General features: G+C 39.7%; 1 protein-coding gene across 1 annotated transcript in view; it reads right to left on the minus strand.

The window, feature by feature from the left end:
- Nucleotides 1–4,162: 4,162 nt before the first annotated feature.
- Nucleotides 4,163–19,795, minus strand: part of LOC126481975 (alpha-L-fucosidase-like) — a 113,994-nt gene continuing 98,361 nt past the window's right edge. Inside the window, exons 7-9 of the mRNA XM_050105940.1 lie at nucleotides 14,966–15,128; nucleotides 4,429–4,576; nucleotides 4,163–4,327 (exon numbers count right to left, since the gene is read on the minus strand). Of these exons, the coding sequence (XP_049961897.1) occupies nucleotides 4,226–4,327; nucleotides 4,429–4,576; nucleotides 14,966–15,128 (413 nt within the window). The 3' untranslated portion in view covers nucleotides 4,163–4,225. The remainder of the gene's footprint in view (nucleotides 4,328–4,428; nucleotides 4,577–14,965; nucleotides 15,129–19,795) is intronic.

Genomic DNA, 19,795 nt, shown 5'->3' on the forward strand with positions numbered 1-19,795 from the left:
GTAAAGTAGAAAAACATGTTAAAAGACCTGTGTTAAATAATCTGTGTTCATTCATTTCGTATAGGCCATCTTTGGGCCATGTTCTTTCAACTATTTTGCTTTACGTGTTCTGATGTTTGCCCAGCTCTCCTGCATTCATTCTCTGTGTTGCTCCTTCCTCTCCTGGGTCCAGGCCTTTCCTGTTTCTAGTTTTGGCTTTTCTTGGAAACCCTGCCATGCCATAACTTTCTCCTTGTGTGGGACATGCTCCAAGATGTCATCATGGGTGATCCCCACTTCTTTAAGATCTTTCTCCACCTCTGTGAACCAGGCCCATTTGGTTTCTTCTCCTGAAAGTAGGCGAGTCTTCCAGGGCTCACTCAGGTCATATGTCCGTAAAACATAGTCCTTCTCTTCTGGGGGTATCGGTTATCATCTCTATGTGGGAATTCAGTTCATGATTATGATGTCTTCTATATTTCCCATTTTCTTTGATGGGACCTAAGATCTTTCTCAAAATCTTCTTTTCCTTGGCCTCCTGCTTTTTGATTAGGCCTTTTTTGTTCATTACAGGCATTCAGAAGCATACAAGACCTCCGGACAGATAACACTGCAGTAATGCTTTAACTTTGCATTGAACAATACTGATCTTTTGTTGTATATGTTTTTGATTAAATGGAATGCCATTTCCATTTTGTTCATGCGTGATATGAAGGTTTCTTTCTCTGATAAGGTGGATGTTATCCATTCTCTGAGACATTTAAACTTTTCAACTCGGTAATTTTGCCTTGACCCACTGCAAGCTCCCTTGGTGATGAATTTATGTTCATTATAAACTTCATTTTCTCAAATGAAATTTGGAGGCCAGCCTGTGTTTAATTATAATTTTGATGTTATTAAGACAACTCCAACTTTGCTGTTAAGACTATACAAATCCAAGGCACTTCATTGAATTAGATAAGATATACTTGGATATTGCTGCACAGGAAACATTTGATGGACTCATAGCCAACAATGAAGTACATCTACAGGACTTATATTGTTTTTACAAGAGTTGCTTGCATTTCTATGTAGATCTTGTATAACAGATCAAAAGATGATGACTTCTCAGATCCAATTTTTGAATTAATTTCCATAGTGAAACCTAAAGTAGCCCAATCCTATGCTATTAAATCCTTGCTCCCTATTCTAAAGACGTTCCCTATTCTTCAAAAACTCATCAACTTGCAGCAGCTAAATTCTGAATGGAGCTAAGCTGGAGAATGAGAAACTTGTATCAGTTGTATCTAAACCTACCACTGTATATGGGAAGAAATTTTTTCATATGACACCTGCAGCCACAACTCCAAATTTCCCAAATTTACAAAAAGTAATCTTCCTTCTCCTCTGTTTTCCCTTTTCCAATGCCTCACTGGAATGAGTGTTTACTATGATTAAAAACAGCTCACAGGAACAGACTGAAAACTGAATCTATAGTAGCATTGATGGCTGAAAAAGAGGGCCTAGAAGGTGAAGAAGGATGTGTTTCTCTTGAAATGATGAGAAGCAGTGTATAGCATTGCTCAGTGTCAGAAAACTTGGGTTAGGTTAATAAATGTTTAATTTTTAATTTTTCGTGTAATTGATGGTCTTTTTCTTGAATGTACGCACACCTGCAACTATTTTTCAAATGGGGGGTATTTTGAGGTAAAATAGGATGATTTGAATGATCCTATGTGTGTAATTTAATTGATAAGCATTGATAACACTGATTACTAGGAAGATACTTTTCAAATCATAATTCATTCAAAATTCCTTTAAATGCTTTTTGTATAAATTTCTTGTTATCGTAAATATAGGAAAGAACACAAAAATGGTTATGGAAGGAAATAGTAGCATGAGACTTAACACTGAGCAAGATGAATTTACTAAAGTACAAGTTGTAAATCCACACAGTTCAGAATGTGATATATAGCTGCGATATAAAAGTATTTCAAATATTTTAACTGATAATTTTTATGTGAGTTTATGCTGACTGTGACTGCCATCCACATAATGTAATCGTTCAACATCATGACGCTTCATGTCAAGTAAATGTTCCAACAGATCAGCAGTTCTCAACCTTTTTCAACTCATGAACCCCTTCTACAATGATATGAGTTGGGTGAACCACTGACTTTTAAATATACATACAGCAGACATGCATACAATTTAATTCCAAATAAAAGGTTTAATAACCTTAAATTAACTTGACCCTTAATGGTTAAAAATCTACAGTTATTGTAGTTACATCTTAAACGTTACACAATGTGTAGGACAAGTTGTGAAAATAAACACAAATTTTCATTGTAATTACTCACCTCTTCCTTGGCATTCAGTGAGAAGGTTGCATCTGATTTCCATGGCACAGAGATTTGTCAGGAACCACAGCAGTTAAATAAGTCTCAAACCACTTTCAGCACAAAATCTGTTTCTGTATTTATTTTTTAAATAGGCACAACCTTTGGCACAAAGCCATTATGGCTTTATTCACTAATGCTGGGAACTGCTTTAAGTGTAAACAAAAACCAGTTAATGACAAAGATTTATAACTTTTCTGTAACTGATAATCAATGGAAATATTAAGAAGCTTGTCTTTATCATTTACTTGTAATGTGGATTCTAAAATTGTTGGCTCTTTGAAGGGACTACAAATCCAATTGTTATTACTGGACATAGCAGGGAAGTATTCTGTGAAGATTTTTCCAAGATCATTCTAAAGTTCTTTAACCATGTTCTTGACATTTTTGTCCAATGATAGATGGTTTTCCACCAGAAAGGCGTGAAGAGTATCAAAGCACTTGGTTTGATTCCTATTGAAACATGCTTCCCAAAACTTTAGTTTTTTTTATGAATGTTTTGATACGGTCTTGCACAATATTAATATTGACATTTCACACCTATAGAGATAAGTTTACACTGTTAATTTTTGAGAAAATATCTGCCAAATAAGTTAAAGTCTGAAGTCAGATTTCATCTTCCATGCACATTGCTTTGTGAAAAGCATGGCTGGAGAGAAAAATTTAAACTTCATGTTTAAGCTCATACAGGCTGGAAATAATTCTGTCTCAAGATAGCCACCTAACTTCAGTGTGAGACAATAAACACTTATAAATGCTTTCCATTTCCTCACAAAGTACTGGAAATACATGGAAAGTTGTAGGCCAAGCCTTAATAAAATTAATTATTTTCATTGCATCATCCAGCACAGATTTCATCCATCAGGCGTGTGTTAAGAAACAAGAACCTATCTATGAATGCAACAATGTGCCCAAGAAGCATTGCTTGTTGCAAACAGATCAAGGTCCTCCCCACAATACAGACCATTCCTTGAATTTGGTAACTGGGTACTGGCAATGTATTTTATTTAATTATTTGAATATCAGCTTAGTGGTTGAAGATACTGGTATGCAGTGTGTATCTTGATGTCTATTTCATTTAATGAGCATATAATGCAATCAAATCTTGCTCCTTGAAAGCAAATAAATTTGATAAATTGTCTGAGATCTATAGAACTGAGGCAAACAAAGATTTTTTACCATATGAATTAGAAATCATGAATATGCTTTGAAGCAGGTGTTTTATGGAAGTTGCTCATATTTAATTAATAATATGTTTCATACTCTTCAGGATGTGCATTGCAAGGTTTTTTTTGTTAAGATTAAGATTCAACTTGTTCATTAACATTAATGTTTTGTGAGATAAAGTGCTACTGTCAGATTACATAAAAAGAGATAACTGCCAATTATCACTTAAAAAAAGAACGGAGTACTCAGACCAAATCAAACAACTATTATGAACTCATTTCTTTTAGTTTACTCTATTTTTCTCCTTCAGATTGAGGTATAGTAATAATTTGTGTGATCCATTGATTTGTTCAATACATAAATATTCAGAAACCAGTGGCAGAATAATGTATATCCAGGGAGCATAAAGGCACAGGCAGGACAGGTAACAAATTGGCAAGGCATTCATCGAAAACTGTTATCAACAACAACTTTCAGTTCAGAGGAGAAAAAATGCACAGTGTTTTTATTACTCTAAAAATGTGGTGTTTACATAACTTTCACACAGTTTTGATGGCTCACTCTCAAGTAGAACAATACACTTCTCTGATCATTAGCCAATAATACAATTACTGATATTTAAGTATAGATATTTCATATATCTGCAGTTACACTGTTTCTTTTCAAGCTCCAAATTAATATGCAATGACTTGTTCCATCTGTCAATTTTGAACATTTGTAAATCTCAATACCCAGGCCCAGTCATTTGCCACATGCTGCTTGTCTGGAAGAGTTATTGCAATTCCATTTTCCAGAGTCTGCCACTGAAACAGAAGTGGAAGTAAAAGAAAAGACACTGGAGTGTAATACGTATTTTCTATTTATGTGAATATCTAATAATTATTCACTGCAATAAGTTTTGTACCTCAAGAGTGCCATCGACTCCAAGCATAGTAATAACTGAGTTCTCTGATAGCGATGGTGCACCAAGAGTGATGACATTGTCTGTAGGCCAGTTCAGTAATGTTGCATAGACAAATACTTCTGAAGAGTTATTTCCACTTTTTGTGTACCTTATGTCAACATAAGACTGAGTTTAGTGTCATATAGTAAATGACTTACAAAATATATTATTAACTAGTGTACTTAATATTTATTGCCAATGTAATTAAAATATGTTCCTCTAACCACAGAAAACTCCCTATAATGGAATAAATCATAATTACAGAATTTATAGTATAAAAACTGTAAGTTTCTTCAATAGAGAAGTAAAAATTCTATCTACTATAATGTCAGGCCCTTTTATTTTATACTTTTTAAAATTTTCAACTTATGCTATCTTGAAAACCTGAATATAAGAGGCAATAACACAGTATAAAGAGATAAAAATACTTGTTTCAGTACTTGGACATGTTACCACATGTAGTAGTTCACATTTCTCAAAAATACCTTTATTTAAAGCTTTTACCCACTGTTGTGACTCGCCGATCATTCAAAGCGCCGCCGCGCAATTACACGCGTCCTCTACATGCAGCGCTGTCTGCCAGCCATGCAGCAGCTGTGCCACCTAAGCGGCCAGCCGAGCAGCGGCCGCTAGATTGGGACTCAGTGCTCACTCGACTGCTAATGTGTACACATGTCTTGCTTGTCAACTTACTCTGTGACTTATATGTGTTGTGTTGTTCTGAAATATATGTGTTAAACTTGACGTTATAACAATTGGTGACGAGGATGGGAATTTTCCTTTTCACTGTTGACCCACAGGTTTCCATGGCTACTGTCGAGCAACTATTGCAAAATCTCCTTGAACAGCAAACGCTTCTAACAGCGGCGATTCGCGATTTCGTCGCGGCGTCAAATGTGGGGCGTTTCTTGTTGTTGACTATACCTCCTTTTCCTCCTTACGACGAGACAGCGGAAGACTGGTCTGATTATGAAAAACATCTTTGACAGCACTTCTTGGCATTTCATGTCACGGACGAACAACCATGTAAGTCTCTGTTCCTTTCCTGGATTTCATCTCAAATGTATCGGTTGTTGTTGCAATTGGCTCCTTTGAAGGATCCTGCGTCTTTGTCCTTTGCTGAAATGTGCTCACTTCTGTCTCACTATTTTCAAAAGCAAACACATGTGGTAACCTCTCGTGTTGCCTTTTATCGTAGTCAAAAACAGCCACATCAATCCTATCGCGCTTGGGCTGCTGAACTTCACGGCCTCAGTTGAAAGTGTCAATTTGTTACTGATGTTCACAAAGAATCCTATGCCGATTCCATGGTACGGGATGCTATTATCCGGTCGGCACCCGACAAAGAAGTTCGGCAACGTGCCCTTCAGTTGGCGAACCTGACTCTAGATGAAGTTCTCTCCATTGCGCAGTCTTTTGAAATTTCTCGCGCCGCTGGGGCGCAAATAGAGGCGTGGGGTGATGTCGGGGAAATACAACCTCTGTGCACTGTTGACGACGCGTCCCCGCTGGCCGACGTGGCCGCAGCACGCTCCAACATGCAGCCTCGCCCTAACCGTAAACAACCCGCTAAGAAACTGCAGCAAAACCCCCGGCAACTTCCTTCATGTCTGCGGTGTTTTACGAAACATTCATGCAAGGATTGTCCCCAACGTTGGGCTGTGTGTCCCAATTGCTAAAAGAAAGGTCATGTGTCTTCCGTTTGCAAATCCGACCGCATACATGATGTTCATGAACATGACGCTGATTCTGATTCTGTGTTGTCTGTCAATTGCACTTCTTCCCTTTCAGGGAAGTTATTCCTCACTGTCCAAATCCTTGGTCAAGATGTTCGCATGCAAGTGGATACCGGTTCTGCTGCCACTATAATTAATTCTCAGACGTATCTTCAGTTGGGTTCTCCACTCCTGTCACCTGTCACTCGGCAATTATGGACGTACAATAAACAGAATATTTCTCTCTTGGGACAGTTTAATGCTGAGGTATCTTAAAAATCCATCATTCACACTGTTCCCATATTTGTGGTCGACCAGAGCAATGCAGAAAATCTTTTTGGTTTCGATGCCTTTCACGTTTTTGGGTTCTCCATAGACGACTCTGTCAATAATGTCTCTGATGCTATTCCTTATGCTCAACTGGATTCCTTGCCGACAACATTTTCGTCCCTTTTTTCTCCTGGGTTAGGCCATGCAAACGACTTTGAAGCTCATATCATGCTCAAACCCACTGCTTGGCCTAAGTTTTTTCGGGCTTGGCCTATTCGTGTGGCCCTTCATGATCGGGTAAAACAGGAGTTGGATCGTCTCACTACTTCAGGGGTCTTGCTTCCTGTCAGTTCCAGTGAGTGGTCCTCTCCTGTCGTTGTCGTTGTCGTTGTTAAGCCAAATGGTGATATTCATCTCTGTGGCGATTTCAAAGTCACTGTAAATGCTCAGTGCCTCATCGACACTTACCCTATGCCCTGTCCTGAAGAACTGTTCACTAAACTTGCTGGAGGCCAGCATTTTTCTAAAATTGACCTGTCAGAAGCTTTGGCCATTATTTATGCTCTTCATAAGTTTGGTGTTTTTCTCTATGGCTCCAAATTTCATCTTGTTACGGATCACAAACCACTTGTTTCCTTGTTTCATCCATCAACGTCACTTCCCGACAAGACTGCACACCGCCTCCAGCATTGGGCTCTTTACTTGTCTTGTTTCAATTATGAGATTCATTTCTGGCCAACAGCTCAACATGCAAATGCTGATGCTCTGTCTCGCCTTCCCATGGGTCCTGATCAGGCATTCAATAGGGACGAAATTTTGTGTTTCCACCTGGATGTTGCCGAGCAGTGGGTTGTGGACGGGTTCCCCATCACTGGGGACAGGCTGGCGGCTGCTACGGGTTCTGACCCTACCCTCTCCCAGGTTTTACGCTGTATTCAGAAGGGTTGGACAGATCGCCCATCCACTAAGACTTCTGATCCGTTGCAGAACTACTACACTTTGTGCTACCGCCTCACGGCTAGGGATTGTGTTATCCTCCTTTCCACTGACAATACTTCGCCGCGTGTTGTGATACCTGCGTCTTTGCATGCTTCGGTCTTGCGCCTCCTTCACCAAGGACACTGGGGTGTGTCTCACACAAAATCTCTGGCGCGCCGTCATGTGTACTGGCCTGGCATCGACTCTGAAATAGCACACATGGTCGCTGCCTGCGGCTCTTTTGCGTCACAGGCCACTGCCCCGAAGTCATCTTTGTCACCGTGGCCTTCGCCTGAGAAGCCCTGGGAGCGCATTCATGCTGACTTTGCGGGACCCTTTTTAGGTACTTATTGGCTCCTCGTAATTGACACCTACTCTAACTTTCCTTTCATTGTCCGTTGCACGTCGCCTACCGCCGCGGCAGCCACCAGTGCTCTCGCCCGCATTTTTTCTTTGGAAGGCCTCCCCTCTACTCTTGTTACTGATAATGGTCCACAATTTGCCTCTTCCGAATTTGTGGATTTTTGTGTTTGTCATGGCATTATGCCGACCCCGCTGTTCCATCCACAATCCAACGGTGAGGCTGAACGACTGGTCCGCACATTTAAGGCTCAGATGCGGAAACTTCTGACTTCTTCTGCTGCTGATGATGCGCTTCTCCAGTTTCTGGCGTCTTACCCCATGGGCGACCACAGCCCGGCTGAGCTCTTACATGGCCAACAGCCCTGCACGCTACTTCATCTTCTGCGGCCTTCCACCTCACGGCCGCGGGTGCCTCCACTTGGCCGGTTCACCGCCGACGACCTCGTCTGGGTATGGGGATATGGCAGGCGGCCAAAATGGAGCCCGGGCCGCATCTTATGACACCATGGCAGATGCCTATATGAAATCCAGATGGACACGGGTGTTGCACTGCGTCATTTGGACCAGCTTCGGCCTCGTGTGCCGGCAACGCCTGTTCCGAATGCCACTACACCACCTTTGGCTCTACCTGATGCTCGGGATCTTGGCATCTCTCAATACTCACAACGCAGCCCTCTCACCGTCATCGCGATGCCAGCACAAGAACAGGCACCACCACGAGACGTGCCCATGCGGGAACCGGATGACCATCCTCTGTCAGAGCAAATCTACTCGCCTCCTCTTCCAACAGACGCCGACACATTGCCCATGTCTCCTGTCGTATCAACTGGACTTGCCGCAACGGGCAGATTGGTGCATGGGGCCCAGCAGATTCGACCCCTATGTCTCCTGTCATCTCGACCCGTTATCATTGGGGACACTTTCATCCATACGGGAAGCCTCCTCCTCGAGACTTTACGGTGAGTCAAACAACACCTATGGACGTTAGCCATCTCCAGGACACCTCCATCAAGACCAGTGCAACAATTTCAAAGGGGGGAAAAGTGTTGTGACTCGCCGATCATTCAAAGCGCCGCTGCACAATTACGCGCGTCCTCTACATGCGGCGCTGTCTGCCAGCCATGCAGCAGCTGCGCCACCTAAGCGGCCAGCTGAGCAGTGGCCGCTAGATTGGAACTCAGTGCTGATTCGAATGCTAACATGTACACATGTCTTGCTTGTCAACTTACTCTGTGACTTATATGTGTTGTGTCGTTCTGAAATATATGTGTTAAACTTGACGTTATAACACCCACCTTTACTCAGTTCCATGAAACAGTTGTGTATGAAATATTAAAACCCTATCACTTATAGTAGAAAAAAGGTAGAAAGATTAGAGTTTAATACCTCTCTGACAGTGTGGTCATTAGAGATGAAGAAAAAGATCTACATAGGATGGAGAAGGAAATCAGGTCTGCCCCTTTCAAAGGAACCCTCCCAGCATTTGTCTGGAGCAACTCAGGGGGAATCACAGAAAATATTAATCTGGAAGGCCAGATGAAAGATTTGAAATGTCACCCTCCCCAATGTAAGTATTTTGTGAAAACTACAGTACTACCAGAAGTGTTATGGTTGCGTAATTATTTGTATCTGAGCAAACTGATTACATTTTGATTTGATTCACTTATTATTCATTACTCATTCCCAGATTACACAGGATTTGTCATCAGAATACAATGAAAATAAATAGCTCAGAGTATATATTGACATAATATATGTAATATGCTTTCATGAGGATAGGATAGCATAGGTCAACTGTGGCCTTTATAAAGGAATCTCCCTGACATTTGCCTGAAATGATTTAGGGAAATGAGGGAAACCTAAATCAAGATGGCCAGTCAGAGCAAACTCCATTTTTCTGAATAAGAGGTCAGTGAACAACTGCACTGGATCATTTGATTAGTTGTGCAACAGACTTTGATTTATGTACAATTTGCTTTGTTACACTGGAAGTGAAAATCAAAGTTTCTAAAAGCTACGCCACAAATAATCAATCAAAATTAGTCATAGGACTTGGAGTTTGACATTTTGTGCAATAGAGGGGTAATGCCCACCTTATCCTTAGCACCTGATAAGCTACAGATTCCCTTGGGTCATACCAAATGGCAAGCATCTGAGGAACTCGACCAATCTTGACAGAGCACAGGTAGGGTGAACTTGGAGTTCCCACATTGGAACTGGCGAGTTCCATCATTTCCTTATAACCGTAAGCTTTGGGCTCACTTCAGCAGCAATTTTCAAAGCATACTGGGCGTTGATAGGCTGGATAACTTGTGAGGCAAAATCCATTAGTGACAACTTCCAACGCATCTTCTGCGGCACAGTTTTATTAGTCTTAGTCACGTATTGAATCCCAAGTTGACATGTTTTTCTAGATTGTATTGGGGAGAAGATGGAGCTTACAAGAATATCTTCTCCAGCTCCCATGAAGTTGGATGTTCTGTTAGTAGGTATCAGATTGTGTGTGCCACTAGTGGGAAACAACACAAACCTACAAAGAGAGCTGGAGTAAGCAGTCCTCCTCAAGAATATGCTGTAAAGCAATGTTTAATAAATAATAAAAGAACATGAACTGTTTGTTACATTATGATTTTTGATTGTGACATAACAATGAAGGCAATTTTGATAAGTATCACCTTCCTATAACTAGAAAGTATTTGTTAGATCAAGGGCACTTAAGAAATGGGACTCTCTTGGTAGACACATCAACTTCCTAACAGGCTACAAGTCTCCAAGGTGTAAAACTACTGGAAAAAGTGTGCTATTGAAATTGAATCGCCCAACACCTCGATCTACAATGGGTACATTGTGGCATAAAGCAGAGACATAGATATATCTAAAGAAGAATTAAAAAACTAGTGGACTCTACAAGGGACGGTCGACTTTTTTTTTTCTCCCAAAGCTCACTGCAGGATATATTTGTCTTAAGATGGGGCTGTTCATTCGAAACATGATGAGCTGCCTTAAATGCCAGCATACTGCCCACACAACACTGATGTCAAAGGAAGAAACAATTCATAGAAAATGCAGTAAAGCTGCTCTTGGTGGAGTTACTTGTTTATTTCTTCCGAAGTGCCATAATTGCTATGGAGATTACCCTGTCTGGAGTAGGGCGTGTTCTGTGCACCTAGAAGAATAAAATATACAGAAGCTCAAGATAAGAAATGAATTACTTACACAAAAGTAAAAAGTTCTATGAAACCTTGTAAACACAACATTCACTGCTTCATTTGCTTTCCTTTGTAAAATACCAATCCAAGCATTCAGTGCTTCAACGTGAAAGGCACTGGTAGTACACAAACTGCAACATCATCCCAACATGCAGTTAGAGAGTAAAGCACTCAAATGTTCCCAGCAGTGGATTCGTGCATTCCATTAAAATGAACTATGAATGAGTTGTCTTCTTTAGAAGTGGCCTTCTATAGTGTTGTGCTTGCTGCAGTCAGTATCATGGAGACATGCTTTAATACTTCTCTATAATCATAAACATAAATTACTAAGTTGTCCAATGTGTATCTTCAGAATAGAGTTAATCACATCAGAGCAATATTTTACCATGTAGTGTAGAGACTGGTATGTTCAGATTTCCTGCACTACAATAACTCCTGCTACCTATTTTTAACAACAATATGTCTTTTCACACCAATGTTTGCATTGCCAAGACATTGTGAGAGTAAAGACATTATATGAATGGATGGAATAGCACTTTCAGTTAACCTGAATCTCACAGAGATTGTTTGGATACTTTTGGAAAATATGTTGTATAGAAGATGCCACTACCTCAGACTCTTCAGAACCTGCAGATCACATTGAAAGAGGCATAGAAAAGTTGGTAAGCTCTTAGAAAGTGTGTTACAAGACAATGCCAACATCTAAGAATCTATAAATGCCACTGATGGAAGTGTGAGACAATGTACCTATAGAACTACCAAACAGTATTATGGAGGGTGTCCTAAACTACCACAGAATATGCAATGATATTTGAGAAATGCGCCTATGCCTTAGTGATGCAAGGGCACTATATTAGTTTGAGTGCAGATTTCTGTTTTCTTTATATTTTATTTATTTTTTATTTATTTTTTGTCCTGTTTCCATTTATGGTTGATAATATATTTATAGTGTGCAGATAAAACAAAAGCTGCACAGAATGTAATTTTATAACAAGTTTTGCTTTTTAGATGGAACCAACTGATGCTCACGTCTGATGCATGAAATTGCTTGTTATAAAGTCACATTATGTGCAACTTGTGGCTGCTTATCTACATATTATTTACCATATCTGCTGTGTCCCAGGCAGACCATGCCTGTGATTGCTAATTTTGTATAACTGAAGTTGCTTTATTCTCTTTATATTCATATGCTCCTCTAATTTCCCAGTATTTATGTTAATAGAAAACACAACACAGCGTATGATAGCTCTGTAGGGCCAGTGTCATTTTTGGAACAAGTTGTTGCAGTAATTTCATAAAATTTACTGTCCACAAAACCTTTGAAATTTACTATCCACAAAGCTTTGATGTTATGACCTAAATTACAATCTAAGACAAGCAATGATAGTAAACAGAGGACATGTCAATACTAGAGAATAAAATCTTTGCAAATTTCATTCCATGTATTTAGTTGGACAGTAATTATGCCTCAAAGATAGGAGTGTGAACAATGTATATAGATATCAGCATTTGAGAGAGGACATATAGCTGGGCTCGAAGAAGCCATTTCAGGTAGTCGGTAAATCACTCAACATTTGAATAGGAGCAATGACACTATTTGATAATGTTGGGAGGAATGGGTGAATCATTTCCAAATACAGCATCAAGAAGGAAGTGGTAGATATACAGAAACAACAGAACATGAGGACTGAACAATCATCAGAAAGGCATTTAGAGCCCAGATTCTTCATTATCATCGATCCAACATGCAACTGATGCTTCAGTGACCACAAGGATCATTAACAGGTGGCTCACAGAAAGATTTCTGAGCTCACGGCACCCTTTGTGCTGACTGCCATTGACCTCTGTACACCAACAAGCCCGTTTGCAGTTGTGTCAGGCACATTCAGCCTGGAATCTCATTCACTGGATTGGAGCTGTCTTTAGTGATGAATACTGTTTCAAACTGACCCCTGATGACCAGCAAAGACCGGTCTGGAGGTGGCCCAGATAGTCTGACTGTCACCCACCATACAGTCCAACAACCAGGAGTGATAGCCTGGGGTGCCAATTCTTTTCACAGCAGGACCTCTTTGGTTGTTGCTTGCAGTACCCTTACAGTGTAGCAGTATGTCAATGATATTATATGCCCCATTTTGTTGTCCTTCATGGCAAGCCATGTGGGGCTTACACTTCAACATTTCAGCAAGATAACGTCTGCCTGCGCAAGGTGAGAATTTCTACTGCCATTCTTTGTGCTTGCCAGACCCTGTCTTGGCCGCATTGTCACCAGACCTCTCCCGAAATGGGAACATTCGGAACATTATGGGCAGGGCCCTCCAACCAGTTTGGGATTTTGATGATCTAATGTGACAGTTGGACAGAATTTTGCATGATATCCCTCAGGAGAACATCTGACAACTCTGTCAATCAGTGTCATGATGAATAACTGCTTGGGTATGAGGCCGAGGTGGACCAAAACATTGTTCATTTGCTCAGTTTGTGAAGGTCTTTCTGTTGAATGAATTATCTAATTTTTCTGAAATTATGATCATTTGTTTGTCTGCACATGTACATCACATCTACCAATTTCCATCCCCATTCAAATAATACCTTTGTGGTGTACCATTTTTTGTCTTGGAGTGTAAAAACAAAGTTCATTGCTGGTAGTGTGTAACTACTTCAAGACAAGAAACAAGTGTCATGTATTTATCCCTTAAAATCACGTCCTGATCTTCATTGTTGCATCAGCATAAAATTATCATTCAGAATGCATGACAGTTTCAATGCTCTAATGTAATTTTATGTCTTCAGATTTACTACTTTCCAGAGAGTCAGATTTACAGTAAAACATCAGTACCTGTAATTATATAATATTCATGAGCAACATTTTGACTCATTTCAATATTATGTTTTAGAAACAACCTTTGAGACCACACTCAAATGTTTTTAAGTACTTCATTATATTACAATTACAACTAATGTCTTGCCACACCAACAGGCACACAATGACAGTTATCATATACATAGATATCCATCAATAAAGTTGTTCTTGAAGTGACTGTGTCATTATATAAATTTCACCAGAGTCAAAGTCATTTTGTTGCCTATCTATGATTTACAGCAAAGAAGTTAATATTTAATAAAATATTCAATGCTTGATTATAGCAGAAAATGGAGAAAACACTTGCCACCTTTAATGGCTGATTTATTGTATTGCCTTAGGTAATTTCTGCCATGATATCAACAAATGGATGCAGTAGGGTTACATTAATTTTCTTTTTGGCATTGAAGAGATCCGTGCAACGCTGTGTGGCAATTATTCATTATTTATTATTCATTGCTTTACAGCATATTCATAAGGAGGACTGCTTACTTAAGCTCTCATTGTAGGTCTGGTGTTGATTCCTACAAGTGGAACTTGCAATTTGATACCTACTAATAGAACATCCAACTGAAGGAGATATGATTGTAAGCTCTATCTTCTTCCCACAAGAATCTAGAACATGTCAACTGAAACAGAGATCCAATACATGAATAAGCCTAATGTAGCTGTGGTCCATCCATCTATTACACTTTAAAAGTTGCTGTTGAAGCTATCCCAGAGCTTGCAGTTATAAGGAATCGATGGTACTCACCAGTTCCAGCACAAGAACTCCAAGTCCACCAAACCTGTGCTCCATCAAGATTGTTTTAGTTTCTTACAATTTCTTACTGTTTGGTATGACCCAAGAGAATTCTTAGCTTATCAAATGCTATGGATAAGGCAAGTTTTTTGCACAAAATGTCTAACTCCACGTCCTATGACTAATTTTGATTGATTTTTTGTGACACAGATTTTAAAAACTTTGGTTTTCACTTCCAATGTAACATAGCAATTAAGGAGAATGAATAAATTCTATTCCCATCAGCAAATTTATGAGACATCGGTCTTAAATAAATATATCTGGTTTATTAGAAATAAAGTTGACATTTTCGCTGTACCATACTCCTGTTGTTGTAGGGTCTTCTTGTGCTGTCCACGGCTGGGAAGCATAGATAGCTTCACCATTTATTTGAAGCCATGTTCCCATATCCCTTAAGCGCTCAGCATAAATTGGCATTATTAAACCATCCTTTGTTGGTCCAACATTCATTAGCATGTTGCCTTGTCAGATGAGAGTAAAAAGAAGAAAAAAATTATTTGACTGATTTATAATAAAAAAAGAACATAATTTTAATGGACTTTTTCACAAATAGTGATAAATGCTGAATATTTATTGTTACATGAAATGTTGAATGAAGCAATGTAGAGTAGATGATTTCATAGTTAATTATATCAATTGACCCTGCCTAATTCAAGCAAATATGACAGGAAAGAATATTAGACACATATATACTTGCTGTATGTTCCTATGGTGCTTGACAGTTGAATCAGGTAGAGAAAATAGAAAAATGCAGTCTTGTTTGAATAGAAGAGTAGAAAATAATATTGATGATCATGGAACAAAAAGAAGATATAACAAATATAGGGGGTGAAAGGAAGATGAATTCATACTTAATTCCTTAAATATCCATTTCAGTAAGTTATAATAAATAAGAAAGTTCTACGCAGTTTAGGAAATATACAAACTAATTGATTCTTTTATTTAATAATTATAAATAATGTAAACTGCTTTACGAACAAATAACTAATTATCATCCCGTTATCTGCACGGACACAAAATAATTTTGTGCAGAGCATTTCATTTGTATTCTATCCATTTTTTCAGTCATGTTAATGAATCATTTTCATGTCTTCAATCATTTTATGTTATACCCCATCAATCCATACATTTTGAGGCTGAAGTAATAAAAGTCAATGAAAACTTAAGATTGTGATTTTAATGCTTCAGGTGTTTTACTTAGTTACCCCCACGTCCAGATGGGTACAATCCACAGCATGTTCATACAGTCATATGAAACTGTCAAGAAATCCCTTTCTTGGAATCTTGTTTAATTTGTACATCACAGTGGCTTAAATGCTGATTACATCATTAAAACATTGAGCCTTCATGTGAATATTTATTTTTGGGAATAAAAAAAGCCACTCAGTGCCAAACTGAGTGAATATGAAGGTTGTTGAGAACTGCCAATTGTTTTTTCATTAGAAACTGCACTACAGAAGCAGCCATCATGTGTGCGCGCATTGTCATGTAGCAAGAAGAAATCGTTCCCACTCCCTTGTTGTGGGCGAACCGGAATAATACTGCCAATTTACAATGGTCCCATTGGGAACAAATTCCTTGTGGATAATGGCATGAGGATCAAAAAGAGTGATGAGCACTATCATCACTTTCAGTTTTGTCAGTCACACCTTCCTTGGTCTTGGTGAACCTGAAGTCAGCTTTCTAAAACTTCCCAAAGGTGTTCTATAGGATTCAGGTCAAGACTCTGTGCAGGCCAGCCCATTACAGGAATGTTATTGTCATGTACCCACTCCACCGCAGGCCATGCATTATGAACAGGTGCTCGATCATGTTGAAAGATACAATTGCCATCCCCAAATTGCTCTTCGACAGTGGGAAGCAAGAAGGTGCTTAAAACATCAATGTAGGCCTGTGCTGTGATAGTGCCATGCACAACAACAAGGGGTGCAAGCCCCCTCCATGAAAAACATGACCACACCATAACACCACTGCCTCCAGATTTTACTGTTGGCACTACGCAATCTGGCATATGATGTCCACTGGGCATTCGTCATACCCACACCCTGCCATTGGATCACCACATTGTGTACTGTGATTTGTCATTCCACACAATGTTTTTCCACTGTTCAATCATCCAATGTTTATGCTCCTTACATCAAGCGAGGCGTCGCTTGGCAACTACCGGCTTGATGTACAGCTTATGAGCAGCCACTCAACCATGAAATCCAAGTTTTCTCACCTCTCATCAAACTGTCATAGTACTTGCAGTGGGGACTGATGCAGTTTGGAATTCCTGTGTGATGGTCTGGACAGATGTCTGCCTATTACACATTACGACCCTCTTCAACTGTTGGTGGTCTCTGTCAGTCACCAGACAAGGTGGTCCTGTATACTTTTGTGCTACACATGTCCCTTCACATTTCCACTTCACTGTCACATCAGAAACAGTGGACCTAGGAATGTTTTGGAGTGCGGAAATCTCGAGCACAGGCGTATGACACAAGTGAAACCCAATCACCTGACCACGTTCGAAGTCTGTGAGTTCCGCAGAGTGCCCCACTCTGCTCTCTCACAATGTCTAATGACTACTGAGGTCACTGATATGGAGTACCTTGCAGTAGGTGGCAGCACAATGCACCTAATATGAAAAACGTATGTTTTCAGGGGTGTCCGGATACTTTTGATCACATCCCCCATTTACCACTGCCTGCCCACAACAGTCTGTTGAAATTCACGTCTGCCACTTACAGTTGTTAGTTAAAGCTGGCATCATAATTACTGCACTGACAATGCTTATATGTCAGGAATAAAATCAGTCTCAGTCTACAATATAAATGTGGGATATGTCCAAGGAGCCTGCTATAAATAATGGTGAAATCTACTTTCAGCAGTGTAGTATTGAATGTGTTGAAAACTACAATTTTGGAATTGTTCTGTATAGAATAACCAAGCAACAGAATCTGAATAGACGAATGTGGGATACCTCCCAAAACCCTGCTTAAAATACCTGATAAAACCTTCTGTTATCACCATGGATTGAACTTAAACATTATTTGTCTCCCTAGTTTGACACATTATTATGCAAACATGCCAGTGGATTCAGGAATTTGTTACTCTGTGTGTACATACTGAATTTTGTTTTTACCTCAGAGTGCCATGGCTAGTGCAGAAAATTATGTGTTCTTTTTTTAATTGATGAATTTAGATCTTAGATGAGAGCACCTACTGTGGGGAGCGATGTTCTTCCAGAAATAGATGGTGGATGTCTGTCAGGTAGGTTACATTACAGCCGTGCATATTTTGGCTGATGAGGGTAGAGAGGGTTGTCATGGGAACTGGAAATGGACTCTTACTAATCTTTAGCTTAATAAAGATATGAGCAAGGAAACAGTGGGTATAAAATAAATACACTATTCCAGGTCTGTTCAGCAAAATATTACATCTGCTTTGACTGTGTGACAACACAACACTACCAACACAAAAAGGAAATGGCATAGTTTCCCATTAACTGCGAGACAACTATACAATGCTAGGTCATGTAGGGGTTACTGAAGCCACAGTATTTACCGTTGTAGTTGTTGTGGTCTTCAGTCCAGAGACTGGTTTGATGCAGCCCTCCATGCTACTCTATCCTGTGCAAGCTTCTTAATCTCCCAGTACCTACTGCAACCTACAGCCTTCTGAATCTGTTTAGTGTATTCATCTCTTGGTCTCCCTCTACGATTTTTACCCTCCACACTGCCCTCCAATACTAAATTGGTGATCCCTTGATGCCTCATCAAGTGGAAAATGTAATGTCTGAATCATTTCTAGAAATGCATGAGAATTCAGCAAAGAGTAAGAAGTTTAAGTTTGTATTCTATAATCCAGGGTGTGTGGGTAAGTGTCTCTCTACGGAAACTCCTTCCTACCCCTATTTGTGGATTCCTACACCAACAAGATTTTGCAGGAACAATATTGCCTTTATTCTATCAATTCCTATTTGAGTTCCCTGATAATATCTGTTACACCATCATATTACCTATAGAACCACTAATAATAACAACTTCTCTGAGTCCTTCAATGTCTGTACCCAGATTGACTTAATAAGTATGTAATGATTCTAAATACTGCATCAGTAATCTAGAACAGATTACATTAGTGTCCTATGTTATCTTCTTAACAGCTGCACTATACTTTTTGCAAAATCCTTCCAACAAATCTAAATTTTCTGTTTCCTTATCCTACTATTCATGAGCTTGTCCTCTTTTATATTGTTTCATAATATTATCTTTATCTATTTATTGTGAGCTCCAAATATTTTCCACTAATACTACAAGCTGAACATTACTTCAGTCTTAACTACTCCAAAGTGCAATTCAACCTTTTTTAAATTCTACAGTATTATGAAAAGGATGGATTATTAATCACCACAAAGACAAAACACTGAGTTGCAGATAGGCACAACAAGAGACTGTTCACATTTAGAGTTCAGTCAAAGCCATCATCAGAAAAGAAAAAAACACACTGATTCATACAAGCAAGTACACCTAACACAGAAATGAGTGCTATTTCCGGCAGTTTCACACAGAGCATAACATTTGTGTTGAATTAAAGCAGCAGTCTGGACTGGGCAGGGAAGAGGGTGGTATGGCAGAGAATAGCGAGGAGAGAAGAGCACTGTTTGGTGAAGCATGCTGGGACTAGATTGTGGCAGGACAAGGCTACCAGGTGCTGCATCAAGAAGCTATGGAGAAGGAAAGGGGGGGGGGATAGGGAGAAGAGAAAGAGAGGGGCAGACAAGGGAGAAAAAAGACCTGTGGGTGGCGCACAAATGCCATTGAGGGGATGTGAACTGGGAGGAGGTGTAGGACAGAGGGGGTGGAAACTATTGGGTGGAGGGTGCGGGAACAGTAGATAACTGAAGATAGAAGCTAGGATAATTTCAAGAGTGGAGAATGTGTTGTAAGGCTAACTCCCATCGGTGCAGTTCACGAAAGCTGGTGATGGAGAGGAGCATACAGATGGCCCAACTTGTGAAGCAGCTATGGAAATCAGGTGTGTAATGTTCAGCTGCATGTTGTGCCATACAGCAGTCCACTTTACTGTTTGCCTCAGTTAGGTGGTGGACAGATGGTTGGTAGTCATAACAATACAAAAAGCTGTG

The sequence above is a fragment of the Schistocerca serialis genome, chromosome 5, assembly GCF_023864345.2.
Source record: "Schistocerca serialis cubense isolate TAMUIC-IGC-003099 chromosome 5, iqSchSeri2.2, whole genome shotgun sequence".
NCBI lineage: Eukaryota > Metazoa > Arthropoda > Insecta > Orthoptera > Acrididae > Schistocerca > Schistocerca serialis.